Here is a 26,721-nt window from a genome sequence, read left to right on the forward strand (position 1 = left end):
GTACACCATCCATATGACTCCATTCTTGTAGCTTTGGTCCTTTGTGCTCTCAGCCCTGGTGAGCGTACCGTTCTCTCTCTCAGCCAGAAGATGGTGGTACGAGGTTGTTGTCATTGTTGTCGTCGTAGACGCATCTTGCCTCTCTCTCTCTCTCTCTCTTGCCCACCGTCGCTGCTGACTTATTAGGTTGGTTCTCTGCCATTTTGGAGAGACACCAAATCACATTATTCCGTCTGTCACGGATTAGGGCGAGGAGAAGAGCGACGTAGACTGAGGGATGATCAAAGAGGGTCTGCATTCACCTCACACTAACGGGACTAAACGGGAGACAAAGAGACGGGGGAGGCAGAGCGAGGGATCTGATTTTACGGGAGAAAGATGCATTCCGATTATTGGCTCTATGTGTCTGCGGTTTGGTATATGTTTACATCATAGCTGCTCCACAAACACACATTAAAGCATTGGTGTATGAACATAAGTTGTTTGTTTGTGTGCGTGTGCGCAGGCCTATCAGAGCTCCTCGTTTCCTCAGTGCACCATCGGGCCCGGCGGCGGGGAGAGAGAGAGTGAGTCACCCAGCAGATGAAAGAGTCAAAGTAAAGGCTTTGCCGTCCCAAAAAAAATCACACAGTTCACTTGCTCACTTTTTGAAGTCATCCAAGAGGAGGGAGGGAAGCGACACACTTTCTCAATCGCATTAAAACATGGCGTCAGGCGGCTCCCATCTTGTTGCACGCTATAGATTACACTTTGGTTTGAAGTGGAGTTTTAAGTGGGACACCATGATATTGGGGCTCTGTTTTTTTGGGTTCAGTTTCCTAATTCAACTCTGATTCATCCCACATCTGAAACATCAGGCAGACTTATTCATCAAAGTAGGGATGGAGGCATAAATAGACACGGAAGTGAGCTCTATCTGTGCAGAAAGACGGAGTTTTATCACAGTTCCATCTCCTCTTCACAGTCATCATACGTTACCTTTGCCTGTAATCTGTACACAGAAAGTATGAATGAAAGACTTTCTGTGGTTTTAAAGAAACGAAGAGGACCGATGACGATCTGTGATTCTACAGGCGACTCTTCGCCGCCTCAAAGTAGCTTCTCTTCCCGACCTTCTCCTGCGGGTGCGATGTTGAGCCCACTCGCGCTGATGGTAATGGATGTAATTGGTGTTCCGATACCGAGAACTGGCTGAGTGAGTTATCGCTGAACATTCAGTGTGCTGCGTGTCTGACGTATGTTTATCTGTGAATGCCTTGCTCGTGTGTGATGGATTATTTCTGTACTGTGTGTGTGTGTGTGTGTGTGTGTGTGTGTGTGTGTGTGTGTGTGTGTGTGAGATGCGGCACATGACAGTGAGGCAGCGGGGATGAAGAGAATCACTCCTAACAGCCGGTGATGGCAAACTGTGAAATGGAAATAAAGTCTCTTGTCATTACAGCACCAGCTCTCTGTGTCTCACACACAGATACACAGGCAACAGCACAGCAAGACGGCGATGATTACAGACAAACGAGCGAATAACATCTCCCAGCTCTCCCTCGCTGGCAGATTGAACTCAAATTGTTGCGAGAGACACGCAAGAGTGAACAGAGGATCGTTTTTGAACGCTTACAAATACTGCTGCCACTTAAAATGAAAGATTCCTTTTGAAATCACATTACACAAATCACTTCTCGAGTGTGCAAAATGCGACGAGTTGTCTGCAGACTGAATCCACCAACAACCATTGAAAGAGCATGTTTTGTGACTCGCCGTCTCTTTAACAACACCCCTGTCCTTTACATGATCGCCTGTTAATCGGTCGTCACGTTGTGTCCTTTCTATGTGTGCGGGGTGACGTCAGGCTTGTGTCAGTTTTATATAGTGAGAGATGATTGGAAACATATCGGAGGAAAGATGCCATCTGGAGGCGATATCCTGCCCGGGACTATAGAATGCACTGAACACATTCTGAAAGTCCTGGAAAACAGACACGCTGACTTTAACGCACACAAAAGTTATCATGTGTTGGCCAGGCGGAAACCTCCAGGTGTGAAAAGTGAAGCCAATGCAGAAGTGCCTGAATGTTTATAACAGCCAGCAGGGGGCGACTGCTCTCGTTGTAAAAATGGGTCCGATTGTATGGAAGTCTATGAGAAAATGACCCGACTTCTCACTTGCTTTACTACCTCAGTAAACATTGTGAACATGAGTTTATGGACTCAATCACTAGTTTCAGTTATTTTTCAATGCAGCATGATGTTCCTTTAGTGATGGCCCCATTTCGAGTAAAATAGACCATAAAGCGGGATATGCTTAAGGGCGGGGCTACCTTGTGATTGACAGTTCGCTACCACGGCGTTATCCAGTCTGGGCGTTGTTCGTGTTTTCCCTCTTACAACTTTAACCCCGTTAAACAGTGTCTTCATTTTTTGAAAGATAATTGTTACCTTTTGGTTCAGTTGTACTTCTCTCTCTCGTGTCACTTCTGGTTGCAAAATTGTCCATTGTCTGTTTGAATAAGTGTAGCTTGTGTCTATACCTTTAAGTGTGTGTGTGTGTGTGTGTGTGTGTGTGTGTGTGTGTGTGTGTGTGTGTGTGTGTGTGTGTGTGTGTGTGTGTGTGTGTGTGTGTGTGTGTGTGTGTGTGTGTGTGTGTGTGTGTGTGTGTGTGTGTGTGAGAGAGAGAGAGAAAGTTGTCGCCCGTATTCTGCCTCTCCCATCAGTCCTTTCTTCAGTGTGCATATGTCAGTATGTGTCCATGTGTGTGTGTGTGTTGCCTGGTTCCCACTGCAGATTATTAATTAAGATCTGGTAAGCGGTGCATGCCTTGCCATCAGATCCACTTCCACTCTCTTTAACGCACACACAAGTACCCTTACACATGCACAAACACACACACACACACACACTTCAAAGCAGCCGCACTCCACACAGCTAGGATTAAGAGGCGATTGAAGAGCCTGATACAGCCTCAAAGTGCCTTCAGCACAAAAATGCCTTTGGCAGGGCACAGGTAGTCTCTTTGAAAGTGCTTACACACACACACATATGGCTTTTAATTTAGCTCTGATTTTCCCTTAGTATTTGTCACAGTCCTATTGGGTTATTTCTCTTGCATGTACTATCCATATCTTCATCTATTTCCAGACATTTTGAACGTGTGTTTAGATGCTTTAGCTGTATAATGTATGATGTTGTATGATGCTTCCTGCTAAATCCCCCCGAGTGACTGGAGGTAAAAAGAATAGGCTAGTAGCGAGCTCTTTATGTTTTTATGAAACATCTGAGCACGTCAATATGGCCATATGTTCCCATGAATACTCTAACACGTGTCGTATACAGTACAGAGAGTCACACACGCACCTCATTACATCACAGACAATTACAAAGATGATGCTGATGTATGACTTTGATGTCGACATTTTCTCCACTGAGACGCGTTTAAAGTCTCGTCCTTTCTCATCGTCTTTAAAGAAATCGTATTTCTTTGGTGTTTGTGTCGATGTTTTTCAAGCAAATGTTGGCTGCTTGAGAGTTGTGGTTAAAATAAATCGAATACTAACTACCACAGTGGCTCTTCAACGAGGCTGTAGTCAAGATGGAGCAGCATTAAAGGGAGACAATGAATGTGTCAGCCGTAAAACAGAAGAAACAAATGTGGACGGACTCCATTTGCGCCCCAAACACAGTTCTTTCTCTTTCCTTTTCTACACCCTTCTTTGTCTCCCCCCCACGTCTCTCATCAGCTGCTGTCGGGCCCCCCGAGGGACGAGCAAACTGCCACTCACAGAGTCCTGGCGCAGGAAGACAGGCCCGGTATCCTTGGTGACGGCTCTGCGTTTCCGTGGTGACAGGTGTGTCCGCTCAGAGCTGTTTGTCAGGAAGTGTCCAAACGCAGCTCAGGTGTTGATGGCAGCGAGGGGTGCGTTCAACGAAACGTGTTGGTTAGAGCGCTGTCCGTCTGTCAGTGGCTGTCAGGACGAGAGAGTCAAGCGGTGCGTGTGTGTTTTTTATGTATGAATCAGGTTTACTGCTTTTTTTTAAACTTTCTAAATGAATTTCTGCGTGGCTGGTGTTTTTGTATTTCTATGTTTGTTGAACAGGAAGTTGTCAAGAATTCAATTCAATGGCAAGAATCAATGGCAAAATGCTTACTGGGGTATAGAGAGCAGGTTTTCAGAGTTTAAGTCGCTCCACGACTTGCCTGCCTTTCAAATAATGACCGACTACATCCGCCATTAACTCGGGCCTTGGTCTCTCTACTGTGCCTGTATAGACCTTGTCACCGCACGAACAGGCAGCCATTGGCATCCCCATCGAATTCCGTCACTTCACACCTAATTACCTCGCTCCGCTGTTCAGCCTCTCACTGAAACTCTGGCATCACAACACAGCCGGCTGAACGGAGGCAGGTCTCGTATTAGACACTCGCAGTCTTTGCTTCCAGCTGGCGAGCTTCCCACAGAGAAACCGCCGATAAACAAAGAGACGAGCGCCGCTCAATCAACTCCTAACAGCAGTCTTCATTCACTGCTATTCTGTCTCCGCCGTGTTGTGTCTCCCAGCCTCTCCCGATCATCTCTTCTTCTTCTTCTTCTTTTTTTTCCTCCCTAGCTAATTGGCAGCAACGTTTTAATTCCCCCGCCTGCCCCCCTTCTTGTTAAGTGATGAATTGTTGGCAGGGGATCAAAGGGGAGTGGTTGCCCGCTGTGCACCGTGCCCGTCACTACCTGCTGGCACACATGAGCGTTGGGACTGGCCCGGTGCCAAAGGGAGCCACAGGCCTTCGCCGCGAGCACACACTGCCAAGAGGCAGAGGTGAACATGAGTGTGTGTGTGTCTGAGAGAGAGAGAGAGAGAGAGAGAGAGAGAGAGAGTACGTCCTAACAGAAGATTCAATTTCACAACTCTCTCTCTCTTTGTGTGTCTATCGGTCTGTCTGCATATCTCTTTCTCACACTCCCCCTCTCCCTTCTTGTTGCAGACCAGCAGCAGGTTGAAGCAGATTGAGAAAGAGTACAGTCAGAAGCTCGCCAAGTCTGCCCAGGTAATCAGTTTTCTCTTCTACCCCTCTTTCATTTTATATTCCTCTTTTTTTTCCACTGAACTGCTTGAAAGATTGGACAAATGCACTGATGGGAGAGGTGAGGAAGCACATATGAAAACACACACACACACACAAGCGCTATTAAACACACGGCAAGCCACCCTGTGCCCAGATATGCACAAGTGCACACACACACGTCCCATATCCGGCATGAGGTTTGTGCCGAGCTCGGATGAATACATCGACACATAAAACACAGGAGATAGTGTTGCACGCAGAATATCCAAAGCTCTGCTGTGTGTCTCTACTGCTCCTGTTCTGTCTTTTATGTGTCTAGACGTGTTAGAGGTGAAAAAGATCTCCTTTGCAGCTCCCAACTGAATTTTATGAAGCCAGGACAAGTTGTCGGGTCTCATACCTGATGTGTTGGCTGCTTCGATGGTACAGATGTTGCACTAATCAATGAGTTTGTGTAACAGTGAATCGAGTACCTACATGTGATGTGAAAGGGATCACTAGAGAGCTAGAAGGAGTGTAAATATTAGACTTACCACTGTCAGTCTGTTCATTGCTACATTTGCCTCCCGTCTGTTCACTTGCACCAGTATCCTCTTCCCCTCCATCCTCTCTCCCGGGCCTCTGATACCTCTTTACTCCGTCTCTTCCTACGGACGGCCTTATGTTTAACATTACCGCCCGTCTCCTCAGACTGAGCCCATTTTAAGCCTGAGGTCATTCTCCTCTTTCCAACCAGGAATATAACTTCCCATGCAAGACACGCCGTCATTCAGCGAAATGTCTCCGAAGGTTCAGGCAGCTTTTACCTCGCCGGGTTTAAAAGATCCAAAACACCCTAAGTAGTGTTTACATTACAAAAGAAAAGGGTTTTCTTCTTGATTCTGTAGCAGGGTAGGATATCACAATCATTTGGCCGTAATTGCACCTCGTTACCCGAAGAGGAGATTCAAGATGGGGGGGGGGGGTTGTTTTTCTTTCTTTCTTCTCCTCCCCCCCCCCCATTTTGGGCTGGCTGGCAGCAGGGGCGCAGAGTTGAAAGCGGGGTTGACAAGCAGATGTTGTGAGAAACCGGTAGCTTATTAGGTTACACAATGCCTCCACTTCAAACGGAGTCGGATGCTGTGCGAAAGTTCAGCCGTGTTTGCCCGCTTCGGCGGCGGGTGCCGGGACGCCGCTGCAGACGCAGCAACAAGTGATTTAATCCTCTGGTTCAACAAACAACACTCTCTCTCTGACATAAAAGAGAAGTCTCTCAACACCTTCGCTGAAGCGTGTTGCTCTACACAGGGTTATGCTGAAGGTGTGTTGTTTTTTTTGTGCAAACACATTAATATGCGTGCGGGGGGGGGGGGGGGGGTGTTGACTACCCCTTGGGGCAACTCAGTCAAATGTAAACAAGAGGCCTTTGAACCTGAAAGGCTAACCCCAGTTGTTAACCCCTCGGTGTCTGACAGGGGGCATCGCTCTTGAGCTCAACTGCATGGCTAATAACCCAATTAAAAGCATACCGCGCCATACATTATCCTGAAGGGGCCGGAGATGCACCGCGTACGGGCATATGTTCACGTGCACGCGCGCATCCCTTCCTCTTGCAGGTTCCGGCTTTGCTTCTGTCCCTTATTCTCTGTATCATTCACACACACACACACACGTACACGTACAGTATGTACACAGACTCCTAATTAGTGTCTCTCCAATCCCGTGTGTTAAGCGTCTGGCTGTGAGTGGTCCTCCTGGGTGACCTGTGAACTGAACAGGGCTGTGCTCTCTTCCCCCCCCCCCCCGCCCACTTAATGATCAGGCTACAGTGGGTGGTAGCTGTGGTGCTGCTGGGAGATCATTACTTCATCCCTGGCCGTCTCGTCGTGGGAGTCGGGGGGAGGTGGAAGGGAATTTGCCACGGGAGGCACAGTGCGTGAGAAGTGTATCTCGTTGTGGAAGAAAGAGGTGGAGGTTCGCTCCGTATGCAAATGTGCCTCATTTATTCCAGCACAACGCTGGTTTGTCAAGTCCCACGAACCGTTCACATGTGACCTCATGTATGAACCACATCGGATCTGTTGCAGTGTTTATTCCAGCGCAGGGATGAAGCCACAGAGAGTCATCACTCCACAGCTCGCCTCCTCCTTCACGGGGAGTTTTACTCTTCATCAGCGCCTTGTTTTGGTTTTTACAGCCTGCAAATTCACTCTTATGGTTCACTCTCGCCGCTGTCATCAGTGTCGTTTTCAGTCAAAAAAGCCACCGGCCTCAAACCAAACAGCAGACAGACAAAGTGACCAAAGCAGCTGGTGAACATAGTGCAGCACGAAGCGGCTAAGGAGCCAGATATTCCCCTCAGGGGATGTCGGAGACCACAACAAAGCTATAGTTGAGGAGGGATTCTTAGACTAAATGAATTGTAATGTTGCTCCAACTGTACAAGTTGTCATGTCAGTGTTGCGTTCGCAACTTGTTGCTCCAAAGTGGCCTAAAAAAACCTGTTTAAGTAAAAGTTCATAGCTGTGTCTGTGAGCACACTATACAATCATGTTACCTTGTTTATGGCCGACAATACGTGATCGAAGGCTGTGACTATGATTTTATCAATCAATCTGCTATTCATTAATCAATTAAAAATGTGTTTTAAAAAAGGAAAAATAACTTTACAATTGTTTTTATTTTATTTCTCATTATTTTTATTTTATTTATTGTTTTATTTACCTCTAGTTCATGGAGAGGTAAGCCTGCCTTTAGCCCCAACCAGAGATGCCAGTCGGCTTTGGGGAAAAAGACAAGTCTCACCAGACCAATTACAGACTTGAAAAGGCCTGGCTGGCTATCAGACAGAAAGAAGGTGCTGCGGTGTGTTTGTGTACAGGAATAACAAGACAGACAGCGCAGTTCACTAGTTCAGAGTACCGCCACCGCCGGGGGCTGAAATGCATGGAACCCATACTGTACAATAATTATTACGCCCAGAAATGATGTTCCCATAATCATGTGTCATTTGTTACTTTCATGTGGCTTTCCCACTGACAAAATAAGCCTAATCTCCCTCTCATCTCTCTCTCTCTCTCTCTCTCGCTCCCTTTCTCTTTCTCTCTCTCTCTCTCTCTCTCTCTCTCTCTCTCTCGCGCCCTTTCTCTTTCTCGTTTTCTCTCTCTCTCTCTCTCCCCCCTCTCTCTCTATCTGTGGTCGACCCGCACCACTCTTAACTCCCATACTCTCACACAAAGTGCAGATTCCAGCAGGGCTGGTCCTCCAGAGTTTGAACACGGTAAACAAGTATCTGTCTAGCCCAAAGCAAGCAGCAGCACTGCCCCCACCACCACCTCTCTCTCCCTCCCTTTCTCTCCCTCTCTTTCCCTTTCTCTCCCTCTCTTTCACTTTCTCTCATCTTTCCTCTGCCTTTCCCTGACAGTGGCTTAAATAGAATGTTAATTTTGACTGGAGGATTTCAAAGCCGAGGCAGTTCCTTTTCATCTTGGTGTGCACCGCAAGTTCACCAACACAAAGTCACTGCGCGCCTTAAAAAAAGGAAGTTGTTTTTCCTCTTCTCTCTCTCTTTCTCTCTGTCTCGTCTCAAAAAAGACACGAGTCATGAGAGTCTGAGAAAAAGCAGTGTGTCAAGGTGATCGTTATTGCCGTCCAGTTCCCTTTTGTTTATCACACATTGTTAAATATAAACACACATGCACTAACAGTGCCTTGCTCAAAGAGTCCAAACTCCTTACTTGGTCCATGCAGGGACTTGAACTGGCAACCCTCTGGTTCCAAGCCAGGTCCCCACAGACTGAATCTATGGAGAGGAACAACGTTCCCAGGAGCAAATGTCCGCACTGACCAGTGGGTGAAACTTTGTGCGGTCAGCTGTCCAGCTGCTTATTTCCTGTCAATCTGTGACACATTTAAGAATTCAAATCAAACATTCATTGTTTTTTTGTTTTATTCCTGTCTCTCCTCTTCTCACCTGTAGCTCATTGCGGAGCTACAGACGTCTGTATGTGACTCAAAGGAGGAGGCTGTTCGTCTGCAGCAGGCCACGGAGAAGCAGTTGAAGCAGTGCAATGTTCTTTGGGACGAGGAGAGGAGGACGACGACTCAACACGCAGACCGGACCAACAAGGTCGGTGGCGGCCACTTAGGAGACGAATCGCACTTCATCACACTTTAAGCATTTCTTCCACGCTGAGAAACCAAATGGCTCTCAGTAGTTGTGGAGTCCAGAGCAATATTACTGCATTCTCAGAGTTTGCCACGGTTCATTACAGCAGAGGCACTAAACCCGAAATATCGACCACCCCTAAGGGTAGAAGACTTTCAGGATAGAACGCCTCAGTAGCTGAATGGTAACCACCACGTCCCCCCACTCTTATGTCGCCACTTCTACACTTTTATGTGTTCAATAAAGACAAAAAAAGGCATTTTTTCTGTACATATAAACACACCAACGCCACTATAATGGAGGGGATTAAAAACTGCACCAGCGGCAGAATCTGCACGAGCTTTGGTCAATCTCCAAGATGTCTGCCCTTTCATCAGTTCCTCTTATCTCCCTTTCTCCTTGATCTCTGAGCAGTCTTATGTGCTCGCTGTCCTGTGTCAGTGGTCTCTGAAGTGTTCATCTGCAGAGGCCAACCTTTACACGAGAGAGAGAGAGGGGGGCGGGGGGGTCCATAAACTACATCCTCAACAAAGCCTTGTCTGGATTTGACTTTTACGGAGTAGACACGGGTTGCTTTTCTTTTGTTAAAACACGGCCAGAGTTTGTATGCATGCGCTCTGTCATTTTTATGGCTCGCTGCAAACTCCAGCATGTCTTTAAGTGGCTTGTGTGCTCTTTGTCTGTCTGGAGCTTTTAAATGTGTCTGCTGCACCCCACTTCTTCAGTCGGAGCCTCTCTATATCATTGCTGCCATTCTCTTTCACAGTTTGAACTCCTCTTTTTTTTTCCCCAGCATTCAACTTTTGTATTCCTCTCTTGTGTTTATTCTTTGAAACCTGTCCTAATTCAACTCCACGTGTAATATTAGTTGATCAAATTTCGGTATGAGAGGAAGAATGTGTCATTGAGACACTATGCAAGTACAATCTGTCAGTCGTTTAACATGCTAAAGGTATTTAAATACACTGCAGTAAGCTACAAAACACTGCTCTCTTACGCAACACTTTTTAAAATGTCGATTTTTTTCCCCCCTGCTCTTCATCCTCGTCCATGCAGAGTTCTCTTTTTAGACTCGCGGGATCTTTTATTCTGCCTCGTGCCCCAGCTGGGACACGGTGGCAGTTGATTGGGTGTGGCTCACTAAATACAGAGTTGTTGTGTCTGGGATCAGCATCAGGACTCGTTCCCAAACACAACCGTGTCTGTTTTTGCGGTTTGCAGCTGCCTCGTGTAGCAACAAGGCCGATCTGTGAGCCTCCCTTTAGATCTCCTCTCCTGGATCGTGAAATCTGTTCAGGGGAGCGATCCCATTGCTGTGTTTAAGATCAAGCAGATGAGCGGTCATCGCGGTGTTTTCACAGACGAATAGGTCAAAAGCTGTTAAAACTGTTGCACCAGTCAGCTGGGGCTTCATCTAACATGAGTCATCATAACATGCGGCTGATTTGCAGTCAAATAATGTGAATAATATGAATAATGCTTATGATCTTATTATCAAAGAAAATAAATATATAAATCAGAAGCATCTAAGTGCTGCGTAAACTTGTGTCGGGCACAGGCCTCGGCATCTGTGTCGGGAGCAGACAAAGGCTTCCTGTTTCCATTATCGGTGTCCTCATTATTACGATCCCCCACCCACCAACGAGACCCCCATTTAATGGTTGAGTTGCTTATTGAGAGCCAGACATGAGGGGAAGGTAAGATTGGTCAAACAGCAGAAAAAGAGACAGAAATAGAATAAATAGTTGTTGTGAACTTTGAAAGAAGAGGGAGAGGAGAAAGGCCCCAAAGACGGGGAGGAGAGAGGGAGAACCAACAAAAGGATGGAGGAAGTGTGAGGGTTGAGACAGCAAACAGAAGGACAAGAGAACAAAAAGAGAGGGTGAGAGAGAAGAAAGAAAGAAATGGCGGAGAGCTGTCAGTGGGCCATCGAGGGAGTGTGTCGCCTGCTGACATTGTTTCCATGCAGCTCACTTCAAAGGGCTCGGATTATGAAGAGAGCGAGGGGCTGCAGACAATGGGAGGGGAAGAAAATAACATCAAAGTTAGCCGCGCATTTGAACTTCCCAAACATAATCCCAAAACAGTTCTGAATGCACGCTGCACCGGATCAGATGTCCCTTTTATTTTTTCCACCCTCGCAAGCCCCGTTCTGTCGTTTCTCACTTAAATTTAGCTCCCTCTGTGGCTCTACTGTACTTGTGACTTCTTACAAGTGGGCGTAAACTGCACAGACCTTTGCATCTTGTAAAACAACTTTTTTTAGAACAACGGTAGTACAGTTAAGTATGCTCATTATCTTGGGTTTTTTTATACAAGTGACGTTTAGGAGTATTTTAGTGCTGTGTGTGTGTGTGTGTGTGTGTGTGTGTGTGTGTGTGTGTGTGTGTGTGTGTGTGTGTGTGTGTGTGTGTGTGTGTGTGTGTGTGTGTGTCCTCACTTTTAATTGGACATGGACTAAATATCAAAGTTTTGCAAGCTCTTGCAGACGTGAAGTGCACAGGCTGGTTCGCGTGATGCCAACAAACACACTGTCGGGCACCAAGTAGCTTTGCTCTCTGATGTGAAGCTCAATTCAGTTCAAGCTCAATTAGACATTCTTTTATACATAATAACTTTGAAATAAATTACTCTTTTTTTTCGGTGAAAGAGCTTCTTGCACTGTTGAACCCAGCTCTGCAGGTTTTAGCCACTTTTAGCTCAATGTTGTGGTTTCCTGCTTCGTACATAGATTGAAGGGTTGTGAGATATCGACCAGACGTCAGAGGACCAGACATAAACACAGGAACAGGAAGTTGCAGTGTCGCACGTTTGGATAATAAGGAAAGAGAACCTGTTATGTAAATTGCCCTTCCAATGTTTCCCCTCACCTTCTGCCTGTGTCACTCGTGACTGATCCCTCATATGGAGTCGTTGTATTTAGCTTACCAATTATCTCATAATGAGCAAGGCAGGAGTGGGCAGTTTGGAACCAGGCCGGGTGTCAGAGGACTGTGGAAGGTGAAAGCGAGATGAAAGCATTGTGTTTGCTTTCATCTGTCCAGTCTATTCATACCAGGTAAGGGGAATGGGAACCAACATGGAGGAAGCCAGCGCAGCTCATTGGGACACAGCCAGGCGTTTGGGTGAGAGGATTATTCACTTCCTGGTGTCATCTTGTTTCCCTACATGTGGTGTCTTGGTAATGTGTCTCCCCATTGTGGATGGGTTTTCTTAACTTTGATGAGACGAGGGGGGAGGGTTGAGGTGAATGTGAAGTTTAATAGTGAGGTTATTGGGATTACTTGAGTACATGATGTGTGCACAGCCAGTGTTTTTGCCTGTGTGTGTGTGTGTGTGTGTGTGTGTGTGTGTGTGTGTGTGTGTGTGTGTGTGTGTGTGTGTGTGTGTGTGTGTGTGTGTGTGTGTGTGTGTGCGCGCCTGAAATGTGCAGCTGCAATCTGAAAGAACTCCAGCCCACATTAGCCTGCCAAGAGAAAGGTACACACACACACACACACAGGCCATGTCTCTCTCTCTCTCTCTCTGTCTCTCTCTCTCTCTCTCTCTCTCTCTGTCTGTCTCTCGCTCTCTCTCTCTCTCTGTCGCTCTCTCTTCTCTCTGTCTCTCTCTCTCTCTCTCTCTCACCTTATTTTTCCAACTCTGTGTCTTCGAACTCTTTCTGTCTGTCTCCACACACACACAAGCACACATGCTCACCTCGCCCTGCCAAAAGGGAGAGGTGGCTGGTGAATAAACAATGGCACTCCGCCCATAGTGTCACCCGCCTGGGCTTTGATCAGCACCGCTGTTCCTTCTCCCCACAGCAGTGCTTCCTGTCTTGCTGCCTGTTGAATTGTGCTATGCCCGCACGCGCGCACACACACACACACACACATAACTTTGTGTTTATGTCTCATTCTTATACATGGGCTCACATATAATATCTTTTTTTCCCATTCTCTCCTCACTGAGTCTTTATCTGTGTCTCTCTCTGCCTCGAACTTGCTCACAAACACAGCTTTGAGTTAGTGCCTTTGTGTCGACATCTTTCAATCGTGTTGCATTCTCTAACACACACACACACACAGGAATACACACTTTGATCCAGCAGTAACTTCTCGTGCGAGTCAAAGAGAAGGTCCTGTTGTAGTGTCCTCTGGTGAAGTGACAGCAGACACATTACATAATGCAACAGTGACCATCGTCTCACTCCGTTTGTCGATGAGAGTGAATATATATGAGGTGCACCATTCTTTGCACACTTGACAGTGTGCGGTGTACATTTCTCTCTCAAATTTTTATTCCATGTGATGTAGTTGTTTTTGCTTTTGTGAATGCATACCAGTAATGGGGGATAAGGCTCCAGCACACACACACACACACACACACACACACACACACACACACACACACACACACACACACACACACACACATGCACACATTGAAGGGGGCTAGTTGCAGCAGCTGCAGTTTGTCTGTAGAACAGTAGTTATATATGCATTAGTTTCTGAGGGGCTTGAAAGGATGACTTTGCCTGTGGGAAGGAATGGCAGCAGTGGATCAAGAACAGGTGTGCTGGATACCCTCTGTTGCAGAGGCAAAGAGCTGCTTCAATGTGTGTGTGTGTGTGTGTGTGTGTGTGTGTGTGTGTGTGTTTGGTCTTCTCTGTTCGTGTGTCTGTCCATGTCCTTCAACACATGTCCATATTCTTCATGTCAACCTTGAACTGTGCATTTGTTTACTGAAGTTTAAGCCACCTGTCATCCAGCCACTTTCTTTTTTCCAGTGTGTGTGTGTGTGTGTGGGGGGGGGGGGGGGTTCATTTACTACTTTCATTTTATTTTACTAAAAGTTACTGTGAGGAAATGGTCAACGCAAAATCATATGTTCCTCAAAGTAGCTTTAAAGGTGTATTAACAATTGTTTCCAGTGTTAACATGACATCGAGTTACTCCCTGTTTTGAGGAAGACGATTACTTCTCGTGTCACTGAGAATCAAACACCTCTTTTTTTAACCTTCAGATAGATCTTTGTTCGGCCTGTCATGTTGGTGCGAGTGTAAAACTCTACATGTGTGCCTGGTGTTGGCTGATTGATGACTTCTCCGGCTGTGGGCAGATTCCCGGCAGCGTTTGATCCGCGTATCAGACGAGGTGGAAGTAGGAGTAAGAGAGAGAGATAACATTCCAGGATGCAACTAGGGAACGTGGGAAGTAGAACAGCTCACAGAGACCATGCTCCATTCTCGGACAACAAACGGAAATGACTCATTAAACCACAGGCCGAATGCGAAGTACAAAGAAACCACGGCGGCGTAATGTCTCGTTCTTCCCCGTTTTCAAGAAGCCCGAGTATAGATGAGTCCGGGCTGTCGGCTGAAGTGGCCGCCATTACTGCGGTGGCACCTCGTTTCTAGTGACGCTGTGATTTATGCAAAGGGTTTCACTGCGTAAGAGCTTCTGCTAAGAAATCTGTCCAGCAGATCCTGTAGTCGGGACATGGAATTAAATTAAAGGCTGGAATGTACGAAACTAAAACCTTTTTAATTGAGTCCAGTTTTAACGGATGGCTTGGCGCTCTCTCTCTCTCACTCTGCTTTTCTGTGCTCCAACAGCTGCTCCAACAACGAGCTAAAGGGCACAAGGCTTTTTAAGGGTTAACTGTAACCACAGTGAAGTCGGGCATATTTCAAGCAACACTAAATGCAGAAATGAGATATATCCATAAACCATAAAACGAGTATTACTTGGTGTTGTTGATCATTATTAGGGCAGAAGAACACCATTTATGTTAGAAATTACAAATTGAAGGAGCTGAAATTGATTGATTGATAACATGAAGTTTCCATGCAGCTTGAACTTCGCTTCAACTGCGAAGAATATGAAATTCCCTGTGATTTGTGTGCTGAGAACAGCCTCATGGAAGTGATACTTTGCCATATTTCAGTGTATAAGCAAACAGAATTCGTTAAAGCAGGTCATGTTCCGATGCCGGTACCACTACCAGTCCCCTTAAAGTGATACGACGCCAACCGAGTACTTCATTCGATACCATTTGAAGCCGAAGCGGTTCACTGACTCCTCATCAAATGCGGGACGTGCTTTCCACACAGAGCATACTTTTTAATGATTTATTACGATATCATGATGATGAGTCGGGCCATGAAAATATTGCAGCTCTTTTTGTAAAACACAGATGCAGGTTGTTCTTTTTATGAGTTACCTTCTGTTCCGCCCATGAAAGCGCTTAGAGGTGCGTTATTCAACAGAATCGGCCAAAAGGAAAATGAAACCCATATGGGAGGAAAATGAATAACATTGCACGAAGAAATGACTGCGTGTGCATCGTCTGCTGCGTCACCCGGGTCAGCAGGCAGTTAGGCTTCACTTTGAGCTTCACATTCAGAAACCTATGGGTGGAGAGACTACGTCTATATCTCATGCAGTCTGAACTCTGAAATACCTTCACCACTTTTTGATGAATGCAGGCAGCAGCAGTCTACAGGCTGGAAGACTGCCTTCAGCTAATTCAGTGGAACACGCTCAGCTAGATGTATGTGGAGACATGTTGTTGCCTGCTGTGAATGAAGCGGCGTGTTCGACATCAATGAATACTTTTCTGGCAAGAGCCTGAACATTTCATCTTGAAATAAAACCACAATCTGTTTGTTTTTTTTATTTAATGACAAGAGTTTTTAGGTTGCAATTGTGTTTTGGAGTTTTGCTAAACTTTACATCCATTAAATGATACACCACTTGATAAACAGAATATATGTATGTGAGCCCACACACACACACACACACACGGATACACACACATGGATACACACAGGGCATATGGTGCATATTTCCGAGTTGTTTCCTATTCTCTTTCTACTGTAGCTCACAGCAGCTGAAAGAGACAGCGATGGAAAGATAGAGAACAGTGCGTTCCCCCCTGTGGGCACAGCTCGGTTGCAACATGTCTTCATTACCGCGGCAATTGTCTTTCTATTTTCATCAGTACTAGGGAAGGCACCTCCATAACTGTGCCGACATGTGTGCATATTGCAATAGACGAGATAACTGTTCCGTTTGCCGTTCAGGAGAGTTTGCCGCCGCCGTCATTGTATCTTCCCACTTCAGTTCGAAAATCAACTCGGGGAGTGCTGGAAAGCATCAAAAGCACTGAAAGCAAGTCGGTTCATACCAATACCAGTGATACGTTTCAGAGGGGCTGTCCTGGTCGACTTGCTAAACCACATCTTTTTATTCCTACACACAGACAAAAGTTTCACTTCTCTAATACCTCAGGAGGGAGACCTCTCTCCCTCTCCTCCTCCTCTTCCTCCTCCTCCTCCTACAGCTTCTCTCTTGCACTCACTGCTGTACCTTTCCCACAATCCTTTGATAAAAGTGCAGATAAAAGAGTCTGTGCTCATCTCTCTGGCCATCCACCTCTCCTTGAGGTTAGCGCCTCCTTTATTATTTACTATTAGATCAGTAAACATACATTCACACACCGCCTTGTTCTACTAAAGCTGCTGTGTGTGTGTGTGTGTGTGTGTGTGTGTGTGTGTGTGTGTGTGTGTGTGTGTGTGTGTGTGTGTGTGTGTGTGTGTGTGTGTGTGTGTGTGTGTGTGTGTGTGTGTGTGTGTGTGTGTCCGTCTGTCCGTCTGTCCGTCTGTCCGTCTGTCCGTCCGTGGCTGGAGGCGGTGCAGTGTGAGGTTTTCGCTGCTGTCTGAAGTCGTCCAGCCTCAGTGTCATTAGAGGATCTCTTTAATCCAGACTTTGGGAGAAACTTCTGACAGCACGCTGCAAATAGAAGGCCCCGCCGCACATGAAGAGCAGCTCGGCTCCTAACAAAACACCAAGTTTAAAGAGGCCCCTGGCCTTTTTTTTTTTTCCCCACTATTCCCTCCCTTCTTTCTTCTCTGCTTCCCCCCCTTGCCCTCTGTTGCTTTTACTTCACCCTAGGGAAACATGCTTGCCTTATCTGCGCAGGACCACCCAGGAAAGATGACTCAGGCATCGGTGTGTCTGTACGTGTGCGTGCGTGTGTGTGTGTGTGTGCGTGTGTGTGTGTGTGTCTGTACGTGTGCGTGTGTGTGTCTGTGCGTGTGTGTGTGTGTTGCACACTCATCTGACTGAGTGTAGCACTCACATTTTTCAGAACTTTAGCTGTTAATATTAATACATGCCGACACCGGCATGGATCGCTCTGAGCGGCGTGTTTGTTGGTGCTTGCGTGCGCGTGTGCCTCGCTAATCCTTTGAGCCAAAGTTAGGAATGAAAGGCAGAGGCGCATTGCTGATGGAGAGGTGAGAGAGAGAGAGAGAGAGAGAGAGAGTAAGAGAGAGAGAGAGAGAGAGAGAGAGTAAGAGAGAGAGAGAGAGAGGCCTTCTAGTTACCGACTGCGGCACTTTGCAGCAGAGGTACACTACGCTGCCCCCCCCCCCCCGGCTCCTCACTCCGGCCTCGTGTTCTCCTCCTTCACGTCCCTCCCGTCTCTCAGTCACACCTTTCTGAGCTGATATCCTCCGTCTGTCTTATCTTCCCGGGCTTTTTGCTTTGCATTTTCTTTACTTTTTTTCCCCCCCTCCTGCAGGCACCTTTCTCTTTCGTTCTCCACCTCCTCCTCTCCCTCCCTCCCTCCCTCCCTCCACGCCCCCTCCCTCCATCTCTCTCCCTAAGGAAATCTGATTTCCCCCTCTTCCTGGCCTGTTCACAATGATCCCAGTCTGCATGACTGATAAAGACCATATCGACCGTGGCATCTGGAGACACTTTAGCAGGATCCTCTACATGCCGGCCTTTCACACACTAAATGCTATAGAAACGACCAGCATCTTGTGGGGATCAATGATAAAAAGCTGCTGCACCTGCAAAATTATTTTGTGGAATTGTTTCCAAGGGCCCCACTTTCATATTTCCCCTCTAATGCTTTGAGAAATGACTGTATATGTCAGCCATATTTACAAAAATCACTATTATTTGAGATCAGATTGTTTAGGTCCGACTGTCCATGTGTTCATTCTCAGTAATCTCTTTTTCTTGAATTCCTATTTGCGGCGACCAGAGTCGGCGCGATACCCTTTTCTCTGACTCGATATTTCCGAGGTCCTTTCTTTCGAACAAAGAGCTTTTTATCCATCAGCCGAATCATCCCATATGATTCTATTAATGAAGTGACAAGTGCTGAACTTTCTACCCTCAGAGTTGTTTTGAGCACATCAGATACAGAACCCACATGAAAGAGACGGAACACGTCAGCAGTGAGGCCCACTCAGTCAGCCGTTCCTTCCTGGTCCAGAAGGGCTGTGTCACGGTGCGGGGAATCAGGGAGTGGGATCAGAACCGGGAGGCGTGATTCATCCGAGTCTTCTTTGTCGGTCGTACTGCTGCCTTTAAAGGACAGATGTAGATGAGCTGAGGGTCGCGATGGAGACGTTTTGGAGAAAGAAAGGGTAGAACGTACTTTATCCACTTGCATTCAAGAGATGAACAATCTGTGCCACACATTCTGCTGCTTTATATCATCTGACCGTATAAACGGTTTAAACTCCGAATGCTTTTCTAGCGTCGTTGCGCCTTTTTTTTTTTTTGATTCACCAATAAACAAAATGAAATGATGAAACCGATGGCAAGGGGTTGCACTGGATGGAGACGTGGGCTGCGATGGGAATCGTGACTGGCTCAGAAACTCCCTGATTAATAGGATCAACATGCGCAAGAAGCAGCTGCCTTTCATGCTGCCGAGCTAAAACTGACCCCAACGTGTGTGTGTGTGTGTGTGTGTGTGTGTGTGTGTGTGTGTGTGTGTGTGTGTGTGTGTGTGTGTGTGTGTGTGTGTGTGTGTGTGTGTGTGTGTGTGTGTGTGTGTGTGTGTGTGTGTGTGTGTGTGTGTGTGTGTGTGTGTGTGTGTGGGCGGGCGGGCGGGCGTGTGTAAGGAGGTACATTATGCATCAATGCTGTTCAGGTGCGAGTTCAACACTCCGGTGACGCTGTAAAATGATTAAAGAAAGAAATCCTCGGGTGCATTTTTCATCAGTTTCATTCACGGTGAGATCTTCTGTATCTAACAGTCCGACAACAGAGGTTTCGACTTTCCTTTCTAGTCTAGTAGTTCTCTGAGAAGTTCAACCGGGCCCCGAAGCCCAACAGTCTGCGTGTGATTTATGTCGGCGTAGTGGGCTGTAGATCAGGCCGGTCATGCCTATCACCTGGACTGTGTTACCATCGGCTCTCAGAATCGACGAGGCAACACCTGGCCCGCTCACTCCACTCCACTGGGGCGACACACCGAGGACGTTGATGCTAACCAGTGCCCCCCCCCCCCCCATACACTTGTGTGTGTGTGTGGAAAGTGGAAATGCATGTGTGTGCCTTTTATGTTCAGGTGTGCGTGTATATATCGCTCGCTCTCTCGCTCTCTCGCTCTCTCTCTCTCTCTCTCTCTCTCTCTCTCTCTCTCTCTCTCTCTCTCTCTCTCTCTGCTTTTCATGCAGACTAATCAAAGACGAAGTGTCCACATGTGCACTCAAAACATCTGGTTCTGCGTCGCTTGAAGGAACTGCGCCTTTCTTTCCGCTGCTATCACTTACAGGCAGGGAGGGAAATAAATGTCCTACACACACACACACACATATTGTGTCTTTCTTACTTGCTTGAATCTTAGAAAGCAAAATAGATTAAACTCTTTATTGGCGCCTGTGGGGAAATTTGATCAACTCAGGCGTTTGTATGCGAGAGAGGTTGTTATCCACTCAATGATACATCTCTCTTATTACTGCCAAAGAAATGATGATCCTCAATAAAGGAGTGCAAGTTTCACAAAAGCCTTGGAAGTTTGCTAATTCCCTGAGCGAGCGAGTCTCTTTCTGCATGCCCTTGTCTATGAATGAGTTTGGGCTTAATGAGGCCAGCTTGCCAGTAATTACTGTCATGACTTCGTTATTAGCCTTTTAACACGCAAAGACTAATCACAGGCGGCATCTCTCCTCGCCGTCCCTCTGTCCTTCCTTCCGTCCCATTTGTCTCTGTCCTGCACATTGTCTCATTGGCGCCGTATGTCGTGTTTTCTCATTCAGAAGTGTCTTTACAATTACACCACGCGGCTCTGCACTTTCTGTTCTTTTTCCCCGTCAGTCAGCCGACAACACTGACGGTCTCTCCCTTCCCCCAGGCTCTGCAGGAAATGGTGGGAAGTCTACAGAGGCAGCTGCACTGCTCGGAGAAGAAGCTGCTGAGCAAGGAGCTCGAGACCGACGAGAAGGTAACACCGTCACTCTTTTTTTTTTTTCCGCAAGAAAGGCGTAAACTCATTTGCTCCTCGCCATTACCGGCGCATCAGCCTTTTGTCGTTGATGTCACTCGACTTTTATTGTCACGCATGTGTAGCACACAGCAGTTTGGGGGGGGGGGGTCCGGTGCCTTGCTCAAGAGCTTCACGGCTGTGCCCAGGAGGCGAACTGGCACCTCTCCATCTACCAGTCCATACTTGAGCCGGCTGACCCTCATGTTACCAAACCGAGTCACCACGGACTGACCTCCTGGCCCACCTCGCGCCTCTCTCTTTGCTTCTTGCCAGCACAAAACACCCACCTTTGCTCCCCTGGTGTCCCGAGCCCCTCGCCCCCAGTTGCCATCCTTACCAGACCCTCCAGGGGGCCACAAAAGACAGAAAAGAAACAGGATCCTTTCTGCCCTCCCCTCGTCACTCTACCATCTCCTGTTCAGAGCCACAGATATGCCCCCTCGCACATTTCCCAAATTCCTTGAGATTTGGCTTCAAGAGCCAGCGCCTAGGGCCAGGAATGCCACCACCGCCTGTGTTCAGAGGGAAGCCTCTGTGTGTGCACACACACTCCCCATTGCTCCCCAGAATGCCCTGTAATCAGGCTCTGTTTTGACCTTGACACACACAGAGAAGAAAGCACTAATGACTACACTCACACGGGAGGCTCTTCTTTGTACCCTGGTATGTACACCAAAGGCATTCATCCCCTCGTGTCCCCTGTGATCCGCCCACTGACCCTTGTACACACTTCACACACTCGTCGCACACCTCGGTGTCTGGCCGTCGTAAATCTGCAGGAAGGGGGTCAGTGGTGTTTAGGAGCCGTTGGTCGCTGACCTCGTCCCAGAGGCGCTGCGCGTTGTTTCCTCTAGCCGGAGAGGAGCTGACCCCTGAACCTGCCGGGCTGTGATGTCGGACCGCGTCGTCTGGAGACGAGTTTGGGTTACTCTGTTTTTCTGCTTCGCTTTAATGTGTTTTGTTAGTGTTATTTACACGGTGATCCATCACCGAAGACACAATCAATAGATGTTTCGCTGAAAATGTTTTCCCGCGGAAAGATCCCTTGACTTCATAGAGTTGAAAGAAATGTACCTGCTCTCTGATATTTCTCTCTCAAGGTGAAGAGTACATCTTTTTATGCTTCTAACCAGCAACACTCTGGCATATTGTTGACATGTTAACCGCTTGTAGCGTGACTTCAGATGCTCAGTGATAGCAGTGGAAGGTGTTGACGTAAACTCCAGGTAGATGATGTCGCTTCAATCAGACGTTGGTCCACTGCTTTGAATATGCCAACACATCTTCGGATTTCCACAGAGTTCAACTGATGACATTTTACTTAAAAACAGAAATATTGTGGATGCCATTTTGTATGAATAAAAGTTAATTTACTCCTTTATTTCGCACATTAAATCACTCAAAACCCACTTATTGCTTGCGGTCTATAGAGCTTAGTCTTGTTTTGATCCTGGCGCCAGTAAGAAACAGATTTTAGTGCTGATACCAAAGATGCTTTTTTATTATTATTTTTCTGGATTTAAATCAGGCAATATGTCACAGCGAAGAACGGGTAAACAAGACGAAGAATTTGATTAAGCATTTGGTACCAATTGTATGTACTCCACGGTTCTCAACTCTCTGCCACAAACACATTTCGCAAATCCATCGCAGATTGTTTCGCCGCGTCAAAATTTGGCAGCGACGACGCAAACAGGAAGTGTGCCACATGGAAGTGGAGGAATCTCCGCACGTCAGCCGACTCTGACGCTTCAACAGATACCCACGGAAGGATGAGGTCTGAAGCTCACGGTTCTAGGAAGAGCTTTACCAATGTCTTCATCGGTAAGAGGAGACGCCTTCGCTCGGCTAATAGGATGGACGGGTTCCTGGCATGTGCACAGAGCCTTCGAGTACAACTTCTTATGATGAAATCTACGTCACGCAGACAATCGCGGAAGCACAAAGTATAACTTGGGTTTCACAGTGTTTTTGCACAGAGCTTAAAGTGTGTGTTTGTGTGCACCCCTATTTTGGCAAAGAGTCACAGTTCTACTCCCTGTGTGGAGAGAGAGGCTGAATCATATATTCCTGCCTCCTACCCTGCTCTCACCTAAGGTCACGTGTGTGTGTGTGTGTGTGTGGTGCATGTCAATAGCAAAACTGCCTTTCTGCTGTGTGTTGTTATTTGGTTGGTGTGTGACCGTTTGCATTTATCGTAAGTGCGTCCTCATCGTTCTTTGTTGTTTTTTTTGTATATGACAATAATAATCCTCCACTCTCTGTCGCCTCACGCCGATGTTGCCCTCGTTTATCTGCCAAGACTTGTCTTTGTAATCTGATCCCTCCCATGCAACAACAAAAAAAAAGCAGCCTTTCTGCCCAGACTTCACACAGATGTTGCTTGCCTTACACTTGCAGGGCCCTCGCAGGCTCGCACTCTAAAATGGCGGATCAGCAGCTCCTTGTGTGGTTGAATTCTCCTTGAAGAGAGCAGCAGCATGTTGAAGATTGTATGAATACATAATGACACAGCGGGCACGGCGAAATGTACACGTTTTTTAGAGATATGTTCTCCTGCATCGTGGGACCCTGGTGAAATAAAAAAAGAAGTCTTTTCTGTAGTTGTTTTCGGTGCTGACGGCGACAAAAAAAAAAAAAGCAGAGGAGTTGAACTTAAGTTCTGCCGTCTGAGTCGTCTTCCTGTGTGCTGTTTTTGTTGAGGCATATTACATCAGCAGCTACCAATCCATCCCATAGTTCTAACAACTTCAATAAGATCTGTAGCCACTTCTAATCTCCTCCTTCCTTCCGGTTGTCTTTTTTTCCCCCTTTTTTTTATTCAAATCGCTCCTTGGTGAACTCCGAGTGCCAACTCAGTGGATGTGGAGGTGCAAACTTTGTGAGTGGCGTCATATTGATGTATCCCTTGTTCCTGACAAGGTTTTTGTGGGGGGGTATGTCAATGTCTTACCACCCCCCCCCCCCCCTCACCCTCCCAACCTGTCCCACACAAGCCTGCACACACAGACACCCCAACTTCATTAGCATACATCAAGCTTCCCAACGATGTGACAAACTTCATTTGAATGTTGAAAGTGTTGAGGGCTTGTTTCTTTCTGCTAGCAGCTGTCAAAAACCACGCCATGTGACGGTACCAAGCGCAAGGGAAAGTCAAAACCACAATCTAAAGACTATATATAGATGAAATGTTGTCACTTTAAGATGACTGGGAGGGGAAAACGACTGCCGCTCCTCGCAGTCTTCAAAACGTAGAGAATTACGCTTCATCAAGAACAAACAAAATCTCGTTTTTTAAAACGAGCTGTGGAGATGAAACCTGATTTCTCTCCTGAAAGTCAAAGTCCCCCCCCCCCCCCCCCCCCCCCCCCTCTCTGCATTTCCCATTTCTATCCGGCTCACTCTCATCTGGAGTCCGTCAATGACCGAAACCTCACGGAAGGCTTGATCGGCAGTACTATTCAAAGGCACCCAACATCTGTCCGAATGGTGAGGCCACCTGCCACCTGTCAGAAAAACAAACACGCCTTTGGTGTACAAAAAAAGATGTTGAAAGAAATAGAAAAATGTGTTTGCGTGAAGGAAAGATGGAGATGAGAGAGGAGGGACCCTGGAAGAGGGGAGAGGATGCAAAGCCGACATCTTTGGGGAGTTTTGAGAGATGCTCCTGTTTTGAATTTTAACTCCATGGAGAGATACGGTACTTTACCGATCCTTTGCTTTTCTTTTCTTTTTTCTGGATCTGTTAGCTGAGCATATACCTTTCCACAACAGAGACGCTGCTGCTGCCTCCACCCACACACAAGCTGTAGTTAGCCGTGCTGTGGAAAGCTGCGATTGGTCTGCTAACCGTGTAGCAACATCGTCCGCCATCAGGTTAACGTAGATAAACAGAAAATTCATGTATTAATACGACGTCTACAATACAAGTTTAGCAGGTCATGATAGTAATGACGTCATCGAGACAGAAGCCGGATACAGTGTACACCCACAATGCATACGTCCTAGTCCAGTTGGCCCGTTGCTCCCCGTGAGTCCCGGTGAAGTCGCCGTTGTAGCCGTGCCCGTTCTAATGTATGGGACGGAAAATGGAGACGGCGTTGCCACAGAGGAGCTTGTAATTTAGGCAGAGCGGATCTCTCATTGCTGTGGCGACTGCACCATACATGAACCAAGAATGCAAAAGCTGAGGGGCGTGGCTTTTGAAGAGTCTTAGACTTATATTCAGAGCGGTTGGTAAGGGATGTGTTTATTCAACCATTGTTTATTGCTTTGGTCTGAGGTAGTGGAGTGTGTTTTGTCTTGGCTTGCCATGCTGTTATGACTACAGAAACTGCTATAGATAGATAGAAAATCTGCACTCCCATGGCTTCAGCTGATTTTTCAAATTAAAGCTTCTGAAAGCCCGTTTTTTCTTCTTCTTCTTCTTCTTTTTCTTCTTCTTGCCACTTGTTTGAAAAGGTCACTCTCAAATTATCCCTGACTTCATTCTCACACAGAGAGAAGGGAAAAAAAGAGACATATGTCTGTAAACTTCCAAAATGAATGGGGCAGAAGGAGCCTGAAAAGAAATGGCCATGTTGTGTCGGTCTAATCTACGGCGCACTGTGCCGAGACAAAGAGAGCCGCTTCATGTTGGGATCATTGATACGGGGGGGGGTTCTTTGAAGTGCTTCCCAATCCCTTTCATTGTGCCCGGCAAGATTAATTAGCCGAAACCAGAACAATCAGTTAAATACACAACAGGAAAATGATTTTAGGAAAACCAATCTCCCCCCCCCCCCCCCCCCAGTCACCTCATTCACGCTCCCTTCACATGAAAGGCCGGCCTGATGAGAAGGGGAGTGTGGGGATGTTCTTAATGCGAGCCGGACGCTGGCTCTGTCAAAGACATTATGGTCTGCTGAAATGCTCAGACTCTCCCCTGGTTACACCTTGAAATATGCGGCCGGGGGAAACTTGCTTTTCACAGCCCCCGTTGATTCCTTCCAAGCTCTGTTAAACGATTCATCAAGCCCTGAATTAATTGATCCGGCAACTCTTTTCAAAATGCTGTAAATGCTTCTTTTTTTTACAGCACTGTAAAAAAAAAACAAAGTTCCACGCTTGTGCATGTGTGTGAGTCCATTCATGTGTGTTTGTGGCTGGAATAGGGGGGGGTTGCGTTTACCAAAAAAAAAAAAACCCTTTTCAACTTCTATAATCAGACTCTGGTTTAGTGGAGTGTAATTTAGCCCCAGACAGACTTCCTCCAGTCCTCCCCAGTGGAGCTAGCTAGCTGTTGAGCTGCTGCTGCTGCTGCTGCTGCTGCGTTTCATGTGTTCTGCCCTCCACCGCGGCCCTGTCCTCTTCCAAACCCAGCTGTGTTGGGCCCCGTAAATGCATTGTGTCAAGATCTGGCTGTAGGCGGCAGCCGCCAGTAGGGGGTGCTGTGCAGAGCGAGCCGTGCCAGTCGGTGGGACCCCCTGTGGAGATGTGAAGGAGCTGTGAAGAGCGAGGGAATACTCCGAGCCATGAATAAAGAGGGGATACCCTGTGTGTGTGTGTGTGTGTGTGTGTGTGTGTGTGTGTGTGTGTGTGTGTGTGTGTGTGTGTGTGTGTGTGTGTGTGTGTGTGTGTGTGTGTGTGTGTGTGTGTGTGTGTGTGTGTGTGTGTGTGTGTGTGTGTGTGTGTGTTAGATGAACGGGTAGCAGAGGCACTTATTCAGCAAAGATTTTAATCGATTATTATTCATTTGCTTGATTTTGTCTTTAATTGTGTCAATGTTTTTTTTTTTTAATCTACATATGCAATAAATGCAGCTGAAGATCACACATTTGAAGTTTGTATTTGTGGGTATGTGTGTGCGTGTGCATGGATAATGCACACGTATTAATTGGGCTGTGTAATACGGATGTGTCCACTCATTTGTTCAGGTGTTCCTCCTGAGTTAACCGACCCTTGTTTGGCTGCCCGGCCCTCTGTCGTCTCAGGTGACCGCGGTGCGTCGGCAGTACGAGGAGAGGATCAAAGGCTTGATGCCAGCAGAGCTCAGACAGGAACTGGAGGACACCATCGCCTCTCTGAAAGCTCAGGTGAGAAGTGACTGTTACAGATTACAGATCAGATACAGAACAAACACGCTGACACGTTCAATCCGGCGGCTTTAGTTGCAGGAATGTTAAAAATCGTCGTGGGCGCTCGGGTTCCCGTTTTCAACCTCTAAAATATCTCTTCCATTCATCATATATTTAAACACAATATAC

General features: G+C 47.0%; 1 protein-coding gene across 3 annotated transcripts in view; it reads left to right on the forward strand.

Moving 5' to 3' along the window:
* Positions 1-26,721, forward strand: part of cep112 (centrosomal protein 112) — an 80,805-nt gene that overhangs the window by 52,118 nt on the left and 1,966 nt on the right. For 2 of the 3 annotated variants that reach the window (XM_079281915.1, XM_079281914.1), the window contains exons 21-24: positions 4,969-5,031; positions 9,008-9,157; positions 20,345-20,434; positions 26,449-26,550. In XM_079281915.1, coding sequence (XP_079138041.1) covers positions 4,969-5,031; positions 9,008-9,157; positions 20,345-20,434; positions 26,449-26,550 — 405 coding nt within the window. The remainder of the gene's footprint in view (positions 1-4,968; positions 5,032-9,007; positions 9,158-20,344; positions 20,435-26,448; positions 26,551-26,721) is intronic. The other variant, XM_079281916.1, reaches the window with a different exon arrangement.

Source organism: Melanostigma gelatinosum, assembly GCF_949748355.1.
Source record: "Melanostigma gelatinosum genome assembly, chromosome: 13".
Lineage (NCBI taxonomy): Eukaryota > Metazoa > Chordata > Actinopteri > Perciformes > Zoarcidae > Melanostigma > Melanostigma gelatinosum.